The 16,345-nt window shown below is 40.3% G+C and overlaps 1 protein-coding gene across 1 annotated transcript in view; it reads left to right on the forward strand.

The window, feature by feature from the left end:
* The window catches only part of LOC126330168 (protein FAM43A), a 592,769-nt gene extending 585,130 nt beyond the window's left edge, over positions 1 to 7,639 (forward strand). The window contains exon 7 of the mRNA XM_049996337.1: positions 4,148 to 7,639. Within this exon, the coding sequence (XP_049852294.1) occupies positions 4,148 to 4,621 (474 nt within the window). The 3' untranslated portion in view covers positions 4,622 to 7,639. The remainder of the gene's footprint in view (positions 1 to 4,147) is intronic.
* The last annotated feature ends 8,706 nt before the right edge of the window (positions 7,640 to 16,345 follow it).

The following is a 16,345-nucleotide window of genomic DNA, read 5'->3' on the forward strand; positions in this document are numbered from 1 at the left end:
CTTGTGTTGGGTTAGTGTTTCCACTTGACAATCGCATCTCCAACAGTGAACTCGGACATCTTTTAAGAGACTTCAAATGTCCCAGATGTATTTGTTACTCAGGTGGCATCCAGTACTTGCCAACACCCAAAGTGTCCTGAAGAGACCGCTTCTCGTGACATCTAACGATCAGTTCCGTATTACATAGGGGTGTTCACATGGCTTTGTTCAGATAATGCATGTGGGTTGCCTAACTTGATAAAACTAAACAAAATACACGAACTAACATCACAGTGAAACTTGCAAGCTCGAACATTCATTGAAATCGTTGCCAACCTGCCCGTGCATAGATAATACAAATAATAATAATACAGGAAGACAAATACAGAGCATTTTAGCTCGGCACAGAACATAATGGAGCAGAGGCGACAGTCTGGCGCTCTAAGTAAGCACAGAGCACAACCTGGCAGGCTAGGGAAACAACAGGGCGTTTCGCTCGGCAAGTTGGAGTTCAAGCTCTACACTGGTGAACCAGGTCGAAAGACACTGGCTCGGTGGCCTCAAACGCCACCGCACAGAACGTTGGTCGTTGCATACAACTCACAAGCGGAAAATGCTGCTATTGGAGCACAAAGAAGGCGAATACGTTCCTGTTTAAAATACTGACTGAAAGGGGGCACCAGCTACCTTCTTAGACCCTTTAAAGATCTTCCCAAAAAATGTTTGCATGCCAACATATTCGCGATCTTTTTAACATGCGCAGCTCATCTCTCATTACCCGCTTGTAACTGCAACTCGGTCTCTCCCTCTCCCTCTCCCTCTCCCTCTCCCTCTCCCTCTCCCTCTCCCTCTCCCTCTCCCTCTCCCTCTCCCTCTCCCTCTCCCTCTCCCTCTCCCTCTCCCTCTCCCTCTCCCTCTCCCTCTCCCTCTCCCTCTCCCTCTCCCTCTCCCTCTCCCTCTCCCTCTCCCTCTCTCTCTCTCTCTCTCTCTCTCTCTCTCTCTCTCTCTCTTCCATAGACTCTGTCTCTCAATACTGACTCTCACCCACTACACCCAGTGGCCTGTCCCCTTCACTCTTTTACTAGTAGTGTTCTGTCGCTGTTAACTGTAGGCCACTGCCATTGTGTTTCTCTCTTTCGCTCACACAGCCGTTGTCTCCTTGGCTCTTTCTGTAACACAACCATTGTCTACTATTTTTCAGTATTCATTACGTTTCCGCCTCTTTCCCATTGTCACATTTGCCTCCTATCTTAGCATAAAAAAGCACACATATATTTGTATGCCAAAATTCTCTGAATAAACTTTTAAAGCTGCTGAGGAAGGTGAAATGAGTCATCTGGTACCCTACTTTTCAGACAGTCTTCTAAATAAACAGGAACATATTCGCATCTTTTGTGCCCCGACAGGATATGCTGTATAGCGCCAGATTTGCATCTGGTTGCCAAAACTGGAACTATTTTTTTTTTCCATCGTTAATCGGTTCCGCATTAACGCATTAGCGTGTCTACAAACTTTCGCTGCCATATGAAAAGTACAGTCCACAGTGGACCTCCGTGGGTAGGTGCACTGTAATGATAACCAGCAGGTATGGGCACTCATCCTGAGGCAAGCCCGATAATTGCATTCACTTCTGTCCCTCCGTTACCAATATGGTAGTACGGGTTGTACAGTGTGTAAACTTTTAGAAGACAGACCTCTCGCTTGTCCTGAATCGGTAGAAGTCGGTAAACATCGGGAGACTTTGGTAGGCACGCAGTTTTGAATGCTGCCAACATTACGTAGCTTACTGTGTTGTACAAGGTAGCCATTGTTGTCTGCTTCGTTATTGTTTTGCGCTGTACTGTTCTGCGTGTTTTTATTGTCCAGTTGTGCGAAACATTATCAAAATGAGTGAAGAGGCAGTTGCTGGCCCATCTCGGGAGTTTTTTAGGAATATGCCCCTGGTTTTATATACTTTGTTCGACACGTTTGCGAAACGTGTTGCGAATAGCGTTAGTAGTGAAGAAATAATAGAACAAAACGTCATGCCTGACGAGGCACTTTTTCACGCATCTATATGTTTACCACGTCATACTTCTTCAATTATATGTCGTAAAGAGACATAAATTTGCCGTCGCATTTACTGATATGTGCGGATACTGATGCGATTAGAGTTAATAGTAACGAAAGAATATATTAAAACGTCATGCCTACTGCGGCAGATTTACGGTATGTACTGAGAAAATGTAGTAAGCGACAACCTTTTTTCCTTTCATTATTTTGGGGGGGAGGGGGGGGGGGGTGTCAGCGAGAAAACTTTTCGTAAAGGTTTAAAATTGTATGTAACGTTTGTTGCTAGTCGCTAAGTGCTCTCATTCTCAAATAGTTTATGCATAAATCTGGGTATGTTCCCGCGGTGGCATCTCATTCTTTATGACGTCGTATCTCCTCAAGAATCTGCCTTATTTCTTTTTTTTGGATAGGAACCTTCGTGGGCGTACGGAAAGCAAAGTACCAAAATGTCATCGCAATCGGATGAATGGTTTGGGAACGCACAGAGGGCAGACATACATACATTCATTTTTATATATAGAGATTGACAGTTACGTTATACTGTATGACCTGTTTAAATTTTATAATTAATAATTTAACATTGGGGAAAATGAAATAAAACGAAAAAAATTGCGAGCAGTGGCAATCGACCCTGGGTCCGCTGCGTGACAGGCCTTTACCTAATCAATTGCGCTACGCATGCCACAGTGACATAACTATTGAAACATTGTCCATTACTCTTTTCAGCCGTTCGGAGAACAACTCACCAAAGTTTCATTGCAGTCGGATAGAGAGAGAGCGAAGAGAGAGAGAGAGAGAGAGAGAGAGAGAGAGAGAGAGAGAGAGATTTTAATGTACATGACGATTTCAGTTTCGTTTACGAACAACATTTAAAGCGAGTTTTACTTCCAAGCCTTTCGTCTGCTTTTGTGTAAGCATGACGCGCAATTCGTAGTGCAGCTGGTAGACGTGCCTTGTCTCTCCTCCCCCCGCCCCCCTCAACGGCTCCCATCCACTCGCCAGCCACTGCTTGCTTCCTCCTCTCCCCGCACTCCCATCACAACTCTGCCGTCTTACAGTTAACCCTTTCATGGATAAAATTCATTTTTTACAGATTTTTAACATATTAAGGTGATAAGTTTCTTTTCAGTCCAATTATTATATTTTCACCATCAAAATATTTTTTAAGTTCTCCATTTCTTCAAAACAGGAAGTGGCACACACATGTCCCATGAACCAACACAAGATACCTTTTCTGCTGACTGACTGATTTTGTAATTTTATTTGTTTTAGCCATAAACAGGATTTTGCAGAGACTAAAATAACTACAAATTATACATGCATGTAATATTTTTATTTGTGTAGAGCCAATGTAAAAAATATTCATTACATTTCAGTTTTCATGATACATGATCAATACTTAAAAACTTTACATGCCATGAAACTTGGAAAAACATGGTGTGGCACAGAGTGGTACACCACAAGCAGTGCAAACAACTTTTGTTCTCTTCTCTTTAGAGTTTGTGCTGCAGAATCTGCATCGCTTCCTAGTGCCACTGTCTTTCGGTACATGTTTGCCTACGTTCACGAGCCGGACGTCAGCTGGCACATTAGACTCTCCTCTCTTTGCTGGGAAGAAAGTGGGCATTGATCCCCTCCTTTTCCTGGATGAATACCCATTAATCAATTGTCTTCCTAATCTTGACAAATAATGTCTGCTGGGACACATGTGTCCCACTAATTTTATTTCGATTATAAGATAGTACAGTCGCTGAGAAGTACATTCCACGCTGTATTTGTACTAAAAAATGACTATTAAGTTAATAATAAGATGAATTACTTACTTCAGACATCGCTGGAAAGTGAGAAATGGTGAAAACTGAAGAATGACACAAATAAGTGGCGTTGCAGCGGCCATATATACACGCCAGTCAACAAAAGTAGTCACCGCTTCTCTATTGCCTTTACAGTACAGTCCCGATTTTTTTCTTAGGTTCAGTATAGTCGTCCCTAGATGGCAGCACCGTGCAGAGCTGGGTAACATATATCCCGACACTCTAATTGGCGCTCAAAGTTTGACCCATCAACCACGAAAGGGTTAACACACTGTACAGCGTGTGTGTCTGTGTGTCGGCAGTTGAGGCAGCCACTATCCGCGGACTGTGACACCTGCGAGCCGGAAGGCAGCCCGCAGCAGCAGCCGGTGGTGGACTGGAGGCCGGGCGCGGAGGGCGCAGCCGACCTGGAGAGGTTGGCCGCTGCGCTGCGCCGCTCGGCCACCTTCCCGCCCCCCAGCAGCGCCGCCACCGTCTTGGCCGTGACGGCCGTGCCACCCCCGCCGCCGCCGCCCCCGGAGGCGGTAGTCGCCAGAACGCCGCTGGGCGAGCCGGGCGTGGAACTGGACTCTCTGAGCGAGGAAGAGGACGAGGTGGCGCCGGACGCCGCCAGGGACGTGAAGCGCGACGAGGACAACGTGAGCGACGAGAGCGGCTACGCGGAGATCATGCTGGACGGTGCTGGCGCCAGCAGCACGGCCACGGCCACAGCTTCGACGCAGCCCGCCAGGGGCGCCTTCGGCGCGCCATCGCCCGTGCGCTGCGTCAGGGTCTGACGCCTACTCTGAGTTCGGTCCCAGCAGAGTTCCGCGAAATGGCGTATCGGCAAATCTGTTTCACCCAAACGGGCGCTCGAGAGTTGACAATAGAAGACTGAACAACTCTTGTCGAAAGTTGTGCCTACAGCCAGATCACAGAGTATACGTACTTTCGTGCGTGCTACACGAAAGAGGACAAAAGTAATTATAGCGGACTATACCTGTCGTCACAATACCAAACTATTAAAATTACAGAAATGGATGTTTATAAAACCAACTACACTGGATTCTGCAAGGCAAATGAGCCTTTCACACTTTCCATTAACTCAAAACGCGCATTAATTCAATGAATGACTATGTTTTGGTGTCACTGTTTGTGCATTGAGGTTGCTGTGTGTGGCCCATTCGAGATAATGATCGCTGAGTTGTAATGCTTGGTAGCATTCGCTAAGGGAGATGTGGACTCTGTTAAAATAAACCACCTGAAAGATACTCTGTTGACATATGAGATACACGATCAAACTGTCGACAATTTTTACCTTTACAAAATCGCATATGGCTTTCATGCCACTTCTTGCAACAATTCGCCCATAATTATGAACATCTCTAATTCAGCAGTTACACATCACAGTAGCATCAGACTGCTAAAACCTACCCACATTCAATTTATTACTCAAATCATTACACGAATACCTTCTACACAGAAGAAGAAATGGGTGTGTCTTTAAGACTCGACTTTTCCAGAAGTAGACACTTTTTTCTGAAAGTGACAGACCTTCTTCCATAGTTGTTGGTCTGCAGAAACATGTGTAACTGCAAAAACAAAATGTTTTCCCATTATTTCAACTATTACAGATGAAATGACATTCTTGGGTAGCACAGCATATACTGATATAAAAAAGATTTGTAACTGATCAAATTGCATACTCTGAAGTACACACAGCAGCAAAAAAAGCGATTATATATGTTTAATCTGTGGAATCCTCTACTGCATATTGTCAATTTTTCAGAACATTTCAGTGAGTTGCTAATATTTTGTTGTGTGACAGCATATACAGACAAATGTGAGACATCTGCAATGGTTCACACACTCTACTAAATGAGCATTATTTGTTTGGACAGAATAAGTCAACATGTTAGATGGGTTGTAGCTGAATATTGCTCTCTCAGCTGGATAGTCCTGCAAATCTGGTTATTGTATGTGTGCAATTAGAAGGTGTATTGCTTCATATATATAAAATAGCATGTGCTGTGATAGGTGAGTAGTAAAAAAAAATTGAGTCATATATTAAACATTCCATATTTGAAAGTAGTGTAAATGATTGACCTGATGATAAGTTTGTTGTTATGTACATCATACTTTGATATTAGTTTATGTTGTAGATTTTTAATTTCTTGTTTCTTTTATTTTGAATTAGAGACAAATAGATGCAAGAAAAATAGAGAATGAATTAAAAAAGGAAACTAGCCAATAATCTGTGGAATATAATGTGTCTAGTTGCCATTTTTGTATGAAAATGTGAAGGTGTATCTCATATAATTCCTAAAAAAAACTGTTGTGCATTTGTGTAACAGAAACCTGATCCATTGTAGGTTGGAGGCTTACTGATAGTTATGGATTAAACTTGAATGTAAACTGAAATGTACAAGCCATATTCCAGATATTACACCTCTTTTGAAGGACATAATTGTTCTCAGGCCACTAACTTGATAATCACTGACCAGTATTTTTAGTTACTATCGACTGTCGCAATCTGTCTGAGCTTGCCAACTCCATCACATGCTAGTGTAAATAGTGTTAAGTCTTAATACATGACCCCCAACATTCAAAGTTGCCTTTGTCTGTAGGTACAAGTTTTATAACAAAGCTGTGAACTATTTTTCTGCAGAGTTCAATATGTTAAACCTTGTACTTCCTGTCTCAACCTTCAGGCTATTATTGAAATAAGGTAGAAAATTTTATTCCTCATGATATGAACAGCAGTATTTATTGCTCGTAATTTTAAAGCAGTATTTATGCAAAATTAAAGGTGTTTTAAATTCTAGATTTGATGTAGTGATTAAGATGATGATGTTGATGTTTAAGTGGGAATTCTTTTATATCCATTTCTAAAATTTCGTATTTTATTACAGTTGCACACAGTTATTTACAAGCATTGTACAATTCAATTGAGTACATATGCAAATCTAAATGAGGGAAGTGATAAACCTGGGCAGTCTTACATAAAGAACTGTTAAAGTTCTGTAAGATCTGCAGGGCCCTCAATATTAATATTAAATCTCAGGCTCCTGTCTGAGTCTCAGTAACGAAACAAGGAGAGATCTGTGACGATGATAGAAGCAAAATAGAATCTTCTATCATGAGGAAGACATCATTTATCAAAATAGAAAGGAGGGATGTGTCACTTTTGATCCAGTGCTCTAAATTATTCCAGTATTGTAACATTTTCTTGATTTTTCATTTTCCTAATTTGTTGTTGAACAGTGATAACATGTATTTCAATAGCAGTGCATACATTGAACAATAATCTTTGCAGTTTTTTTGTGTGTGACTTACTTCATTAGAAAAAAACACTTTCAGATAAAATAATACATAACTTTTTTGCACACTTATCACTTGATATTTAATGATCGGTTCAATTTGGTTTCACACCTGTCACTCTCTCTGCAGATTTTATACGGGTTTAACAATATTAATGATCACTCTTTTCACCTACCTTACTTGCATACTTAAAACTGGCAGTCCAAGAAACAAACCTCACAACCAAAGACTTTTTGTTATAGTTCACATTTACATCAGAGAATATTTTTGTTGATTTATCATGTTCATCTGAATACTCATTTACATTTTCATTGTTACAGTGTGGTGAGAATGATATTTGTGTACTGTAAAATTGTATAATAATGAAATTTCTGTTATAGAAGCTGGATTGTTTGTTAAGTTTATTACAATCCTGAACTCTGATTTTAGTGCAAATACTGATTCTGTAAGATATTATTTGATGTGTATATCTAAATAAACATTAGAAAAATAAAGTGTGTCATTAAATACATTTCCTTTTTGTAATTACATTGACAATAGTGACAAAATAAATGTTATGAGTAAGGCAGTACAGAATGGTCCATCTTAAGACTACACTGCCAGTGCCTCTGATGATTAATTACCTGTACTACTTTCAAAATGAATTAGATATTTCTGAGTATTTAAAATATGTAAATACAAGGATACCTATGGTTTCACTCACTAGGCACATGTATTAAGTAATTAAAGCAAAATTTTAGAGATAACTAGCCTGAATTAACATCGAGTGACAGTTATCAACCTTATATATATTACAGAATGAACTGTCACTCTGCAGTGGAATGTGCAATGATATAGGACTTGAATGAAGGACCTTTGTCTTTCACAGGAAGTTCTCTACAAGCCAAGCTCTTCTCCAGTACCCCTTCACTTTCAAACTTCAGATATTCTCCTACATTCTTTGTGGGACTATTACTCTTGAAAGAAAGGATATTTTGGAAAGAGAACAACCTAGGGGATAGTCAAGAATGAACTTTTATCCTGCAGTGGAGTGTTGATTGCATCAACAGACCACATACTTACGTTCACTACTGCACTTTTAAGATGGGTGAGTATTGTGGAAGGCTCATACTGTTCCACAAGGCTATAGATAGAGTTATTCTTTCCATAGCTAAAGATCAAACGAAGTGCTATGACACTGGACTTGCATTTGGGATAGTGGCAATTCAAATACTTGTTCACCCATCCATAATAAGTTGTTCAGTTTCATTAAATTGCTTAAGTCAAAATACACAACCATTTTTCTTCCCCATTCTTCCTCTAATTAACTCATTGCTGACATAATGTTAAACCCGAATCTTCCTTCCTTCGTAAGTTAAACTAAAGATACATGAACAGGGGTAAAGGATGAGAGGAAATGAAAGCTACTGAGTAGGTGAATGACATTGTGAGAAGGGAAATAGAAAAGAAATAACTGTAAATGAATGAGATGGATAATAGTTGCAGCAAGAGCACATAAAAGTGGGAAAAGGTTTGTGGAACTGAAAGTACTCTATTGCAAGTGTAAGAAAGTGGATAGTTGATGTAAAATGGAGATTATTTTGATCAATAGTGATCACCTTCTGTTACAAAGGTGGGTTAGTTATGCCTTAATTAATATAGTTGTGCACACAAATTGCATCTCCAAAATTGAAAGCATGCATTCACAAATTTTGTTTGGGATTCATATGAAAAGCAGGTGGTTCATCTTTATATTTGCTGATTTATGATATAAAATAATGCAACAGAAAGACTAAAGACTACTTTTCACTACCTTAATTGACTACAAAATGGCCACTGCTGCTATATTTATCGAAATTTTTTACCCAGTTACATTTTACAGTGAACAGTTCAACACTGCAGATATATACAACAGAATGACATTGAACACAATGAATAATTTTTTATTTGTGAAACAAAACTCGGCAAAGAAAAAAGTGCCATACATCAAGAAAAAAAGTGAAGATAGGAACAAATGAGATGTCCACCAATTTGTGTTGCTTTGCATACACTGTTGCAAAATGCTTCTTGAGTAATTGCAAATTATTCTTGAACCATGTTCTTAAAATTTTGTGTAAAATTTTGGAATAAAATTTTTACTACTTACCACTACCCAAAAACTGACAGTTTCAAAAACATTCAATGTTCATTATCATTAATTTAGTAATGTGGGTCATATCAAGAGGATTTGTTAATCAAATTAATGACGTTTATTTCTGATTAAATCTCTCTGTTTGGACCACTTGTGCAAACTCAATTGACAGTTACAATCACAAATGCAATTTAAAACCAACAATGCTGTAGTCTGCTTTCTCCACTTTCTTCAATAATGAGAAGTTAGGTAATAAAAACAAGTTCAAAATTATAATTCATTATTTCATTTGCATTTACATATTAAGTATTTTACATTCAGAGTTCCAAATATTAACATTCATATGCATTCCTAGCCCGGGGTAACAACAGACTGAAACTGTTAGTGACTCTCAGCCTCACAATTCACACTATGTACAATTAGGAGTGCATTTAGAAATTAGAACAACAACAGCAAAAACACCAAAAGATTTCTAAAAAGGATTCCCGTATTTCGCCTTGTCTGTATTATGATCATTATTAATCGTTCACGTGATCAGCTGACTTCGGTGGTTTACTATTTTCAAGTGCTTGTTCGTATCTTCGTAATATTACACAGTCAGCCTGCGTGGATGTAAATAATGTACACCTCTAATTTAAATATATAATGACTGGACTGCAACAAGAACACTGTCACCTGTGTCAAAGATTTAAGTAACACTACTGCCGTAGTGGCACTTAAATGTACATAAACTCCTAAAATCATGATGCATTGCACAGAACATCGCTTTCATAAGGTGATCTGACACCTTCAGATCTACAATAAACAGCAGTTCAAAGATCTAATCACAATGGACACCATTGCTCAACTTATCGAACCTATCGATACGTGCCAGGGACGAGGCGTCGAATTACTACATATATAGTGTCTAATTATGCCGAAGGAAAAAATAACTGCAACACCACAAAGGATGTAAACGAAAGTTGGCAGGCGCGTTTCAACATCAGATTGATGTCTCTTTAAATTTGATGCCAGTAACATAAGAGAGGCGCTATTAGGGCCACTATGAGGATGCAAATCATGTTTGCTTTAAACAAACACAGTAACTAGGTTTTGAACGCAAATCGAACTTTCCGAATCGTTTAAGTCCCCAGTTCCAGAAATCGGGAGTTCTATGCGATCTTTTGATTGACCTGCGATGTAGTGACTTTCGTTGGTACTATCGCAACGACCTGTCTTAGCGTTTTTAATCCAATACGGATTTTAACAATAAAAATGACTGTGAAACACTCACTGAAATATAAGGTGCAGGTAATGTGTAACGATGGAAAACTAATAAACAAATCAAAGATTGCGATCGTTATTCTCTATAATTCTCGAGCTCTTGATCGTCCCGCGATCTGGTGACTTGGGATGGCATTATTTCCAAGACGGCTCATTCCCTGTAATTTATTATCGCGATAAAATTTACAATCACTTTACTATGATACAGTTCGTTTCCTCGGCATTTAATTCTTGATTAGCTGAATGTTGAATCAATTTTTCAAGCTGATCAAACTCTAGTAAAGTTGTTTAAATATGTGAACTGAGGCTGAATTGCCCATTTGCAGCCTAATTAGCAAATCATTACCTCCTCTCATGATCAAATTAAATATACTGATTCAGTCAAGCAACGTTTTGGGGAGACAACATTTTTGTCTTTGTCTGTTTGCTCAAATATTGATTTTTATGTTTCTTACATCCATACCATGTATAAACCATACCCTATTGTATGCGAACACGTATTGCAAGTTCGTTCAAACACAATAGGAGTTTGTGCAGTGGTATGATTTAATGCTGTTTCCTCCACTGTTCCTCGAAGTAGTGAAATTCATGCAGAGCCATAGCTTATTGTTGTATCTAGTTTGTAGTTTCACGCATATCCCTTGCACTCACGCCGTGTGAGTGAAATGTCACGTGATTGGGTAATCTCAAGCTCGTTTGAACGGGAGTATCGATTAGCTCACCTCTTGCTGCAATGGTCGTGATGTTAGTTACCTTTGAGGTTGGACTTAGTGAGTTGATGTCAGTCAAGAATGCCTTTAACGCGACATAAACGTCATTAACGATACCTCACTAAGTTTGAACGAAATTATAATTATATTAATACCTTCAGATGCTAACGGGCTTTGATATATACCAAAGGGGACAGGTGAAAATGTGTTCCCCGACGGTATCTTCTAAGTATATAGAGTTTGAATGAGGTCGTGTAATAGGGCTACCAGACTCTGGATGTTCCCTTCATAATATTGCACAAAGACTCGACAGGAATGTAACCACTGTACATGATTCCTGACAACAGTGGTTACTAGAATGTACGTTCTCAAGAAGACAGGGCTCCTGGCGGCCACGTGGCAGTACCGAGACGAAAGACCGTCGCGTTGCGAGCATTCCACTGACCCCAAACAGTCTCCATTGGTGACTTCAGTGGTGTCAAGCGAGAGCTCATTGGAGGTAAGGGTGGAGGTCTGTTGTGTTTTCTGATCCAAGCTGGTTCTGCCTCCGTGCCATTGATGGCCGTGTGTTGGTTAGGAGGATGCCAGTTGAGAGTCAGTAATCACGCTGTCTGCGAGCCACATACACTAGACATCCTGAAGTTACTGTTTGGTGTGGAGTTTAGTATGACTGCAGGAGCACTCTTGTGGTTACCCAACGCACCATGATTGCAAATTAGTACGTCAATATGGTGATTCGACCAGTTTTACTGCCATTCATAAAAGGCACTCCAGAGTCTGTTTTCCAACAGGATATCGCTCGCCCACATACCGCTGCTGTAACCCACATGCTCTACAGAGCAGATCTGTCTCCAATCGAGCACATATAGTACATCGTCATACGACAACTCCAGCGTGATCCACAACCAGCATTAACCGTTCCTGTATTGACCGACCAAGTGCAACAGACGTGGAACTCCATACCACAAACTGACATCCAACACCTGTACAATACATCTGCAAGCTTGTGTTCAACATTCTGGTGGTTACACCGGTTATTAATATACCAATATTTCACATTTGCAACGATCTGTCTCGCACTTACATTAACCTGTAATCTTGCAATGTTAATCACTTAAATAAGTTACCTAGACAAATATATTTCCAAAATTTCTTTGCTCTACATTAATTATTTTTTGATGTTGCAATTTATTTCTCTCAGTGTATTACTTATATTTTGTTTCTGAGTGAAGCAGTAACATCATATCTTTTACTTCGCAAACACAAGTCTTTCTACAAAACTGGAGTCATGACCTTAAAACATTTTTCAAACACTGAAATATAAAAACTTTCAAAAGGTGTTAGCTGTTACGTAATAACACATACACAACCGTAAAATACTAGGGTACTTATTTGTTACACTTATATCACTCCGTTACATCCAGTACTCAGTTGAAATTCTGTAAGTCCTTATGCTCCATAATTTTATATGTTGTTTCAACATATTGTCACGCTATGGTTTAGCACACCTGCTATTTTCATAACATCCATAACTCTTCCTTCCTTGTTTGTTTGTAGATAGTACTTGTAGAGCTTTTACAGCATCTGAAATAATGTGAACGTCTCTTTCAAATGTGTTGCCGTCGTGGAATTATTGCTCTATTAGTCCAGTCTTAGTGTATTGTTCCAATCTGGTGCTGAAATTATGACCCATCTGAATTCCATAATGTGTTGTAGCTCACAAACTTCGAAAAATGGGTCCACTTTGTCGTTTGTGTGGAGTATAAACTTCTTCAACATAGATTATGTGTCGAAGCCCGACTTCTCACCAGCTCCCCACACATTCATGCACTGCCGATTCCATCACATGGTGAGATAAAATGGTTAATCCTCTGAGGACGTTAAGTGCAGGGGATAAACATGTAAAATAATTAATGTATAAGGAATCTCATCAGTAGCCAAAGAAAGTGTCAGTTAGATCACTCTTTGTTTTCGAAGCTCTTTGAGATGCCTGATCCTGATATTGTCCCTCTGCTACAATAAACGGACAATTCCATGCAGATTCTCGTTATTTTGGTAAGAGTTTGCTAGTAGCATTGCAGCAACAACAAAAAACGTTGGTTCTCAGGCCAACGACACTATGAAGGGGGTTATCGAGCGAGAAGTAGGGGAAGTTAATGCTTCAGCAATTAAAAAAAATAAAATTACCTTCTAGTACTGAACTCACTTCCCACCCCACACATTGATAGACGTTTCAGTTTGAAGAAAACTAGCACAGTCAACGAATACCGACTAGTAACAAGTGTCGTCAGAGTCATTTGTTATGAAGTATCAAAATCTGTTTCGCCAAAACTAAATATTCTGCTTGCGGCTGAATTCTGAAAGCTTCCCGAATCATTATACCTTCAATTCGTGGTATTTTCTCTCATTTCACTAGACAATGGATTCATTAAACACGAAAATTTAGAAAGTATTTGCACATATTTGAAACTGCCTGGTATCAAAATAACACGTCTAATCATAGATAAGAAGACTGCAGGGGGTAGCATGTGTATACTGTGTGATTAATAAAGGCAGTTTTTCAGTTTTATTGAGTTTTATTTTGTATGAAAGTGTGCTTCGTTTGCTCTAGCCCTCCCGCTTTTACGAAACTGGGAGGCATGTTCAGAAAGTAAGTGTGCTAGATTTATTATGTACTTTTAGAAAAGGTATATTTGAAAAATTACAGGATATTGATACACTGTTGACTATCTTTCCACGTAATTGCCATATCATTCAATGCATGTGGCGAGCTGTAGTACGAGCTTCTTTATGCTCTCCTTTCCCCACTGCAGAATCTCTTTCTGCATCTGTTAGCCAGTTCAAAATTTAATTGTACACATTTGTTCCTTCAGGCAGGTGAAAACATGATAATCTGGAGGCGCCAAGCCAGGGGAATATGGAGTGTGCTTCAAAACATCCCAACCAAAGGAGCCCAAAAGCTCCTTGGTAGTAGTGGAACACACCCCCACCAGAGTGTTTTGTTAGTGTGGGATGCCTACATCAGGGGCAGGTATGCACTCAGGGCAAACCTATTGTTCTCATTTGACTGACAGGTCACTAACCTATTCTTCTCCCACCCTCTCCCTCCTCAGGAAACCTCCAACCCACCCCCTCCTCCTCACTGCTACAGGTACACCTCCATGTCTGAGTTACTGGCATAGCCCCTCTCATCAACTTGATTGATTACTTAATTAAATTGATCAATTAACTGACCTCTTCCCCCCTCTGGTAAACGCCCATGCCCCCCACCCTCCCTACAGGAAATTGGAGGGAATTCGATTTCAGTTTAGGAATATTGTTTAAACAATTTAGACAATGAGTGAAATGTTGTTTATTTTAAACAATTTAGGGATTCAAGATAGTGTATGGAATATAGTTTATTTATTTATTTAAGGAAATTATCAGGAAATCGATAAGCAGCCCCTCCATCCCATTCCCGCCCCCCTCACCCCCTCTCCTCCTCCCTTCCCACCTCTACCTGGAAATTAGCGGCTCTGCGATAGAGAGGAAGGATCTCACGAAGGGAAAATTCAAGGGTATATCGTTTTTTCATTAAAAATATCAGTTTGGGGGGCTTGCATTTCTCTTGCACATCATTCTCTGCTCTTTAGAAAGATCCAGGTCTTGTGAGAAGTAATTACGTGGGTCGCATTTCTTTTTTTATTGCAGATGGAATACTGTCATGAAACACACATCACACAAATTACACGGTTGAAAATCTTTCGACCGCGAAGCACGCACCGCCTGTCGTCCGCTGCCCACTGGACTGCACAGGACCCTACCGCACATGCTCCCAGGAGTCGGGATGCACCGGTGGCCCCTGCCAAGTGATTGTTTATTTTAAACAATTTAGGGGATTCAAGGTAGTGTATGGAATATACAACTCTATCATGCGCAGGTGTCAGTTCGGGTCCTGCAAGGATGAGGCGGCGGCACCCCTTTCATACATGACACCTGAGAAATATCTTTCGAAATACGTGTTCACCTAGGGACCGTTGCCGGCGTAATGACGCAGAGCTGTGGGTCTAGCGCTGAGAGAGATGTTCACATAGCGGATCACCCTCACAGATGCAGCTAAAAGGTTCTCCATCTTATACTGATGTCACAGGTGCATGTAAATAAGAGCTAAGTCTTCCTCTGGATCCACTACAGAAATGTGTTGCAATGCCTCCCAGAATGGCACAGGGTGCATTCTCCCTAGCAATCCTAACAGGACATGTGAGACGCCTCCAGTCGCGTACTTGTTTACTAGGTCACCATGGGTACCTGCCGCAGGACTAATTGTCAAGCGTGAGATGTTTGCGTAGTGACTCACCAGTGCAGGTCCAGCTAAAACGTTCTAAATGTGATACTGACCTCACATGTCTAAGTAAATAAAAGCCAAGTCTACCTTTTGGAAATAGTAAAGTGCTACAGAAATAGTTAACCATTAGCGGGAAACGTGAATCATTATTGCCATGCACCCCGGATATATTTTAGCACTATACTAACAATTACACATTATGATCGCGCTCTCAATTGGACGACATTCGACAATGAGCGAAGAATCGGAAATATACCTTGCTGACGGCTGCGACCCTGGAAATAAAAATATCTATACAATACTTATGACTTGACGTACTTTCCCCTTTGCTGTCACAGTATTCCACGTCAAAAACCTACCTTCCTTACGACCGGACATAGTTGTTTCCTTTGCGCATGTCAGAATACACATATATACTTTATAAGCCTGATGCTCAAGGCGAATCTATCATGCACTCCCTACTACAAAGTATAATACTTCGCCAATAACTGATTGCCGGCGATACAAAATGGGCCCTAATACTGATCGAAAATCAGCGATGGTTGGACATGTCTTATAAGTTTTTTTTGCGATTGGTACCACTCTGTCTTAGAAAGAGAGATGTATTCTTCTTACAAACCGTGGCGGTGTGGAGTGTTTCCAAACTGGTGTCCGAAAGTGATTGACGACCTCTGCATTGAAACTCATCTGTCACAGTGACGGAACAGCTGATGGGTCTGCATTCCATTTCGACTGATTCCTCACATTGCAATGTGCTTCCCATCCCCAGACGGTGTTGTCCCTCCACCAAAAC

The sequence above is a fragment of the Schistocerca gregaria genome, chromosome 2, assembly GCF_023897955.1.
Source record: "Schistocerca gregaria isolate iqSchGreg1 chromosome 2, iqSchGreg1.2, whole genome shotgun sequence".
In the NCBI taxonomy this organism is placed as follows: Eukaryota; Metazoa; Arthropoda; class Insecta; order Orthoptera; family Acrididae; genus Schistocerca; species Schistocerca gregaria.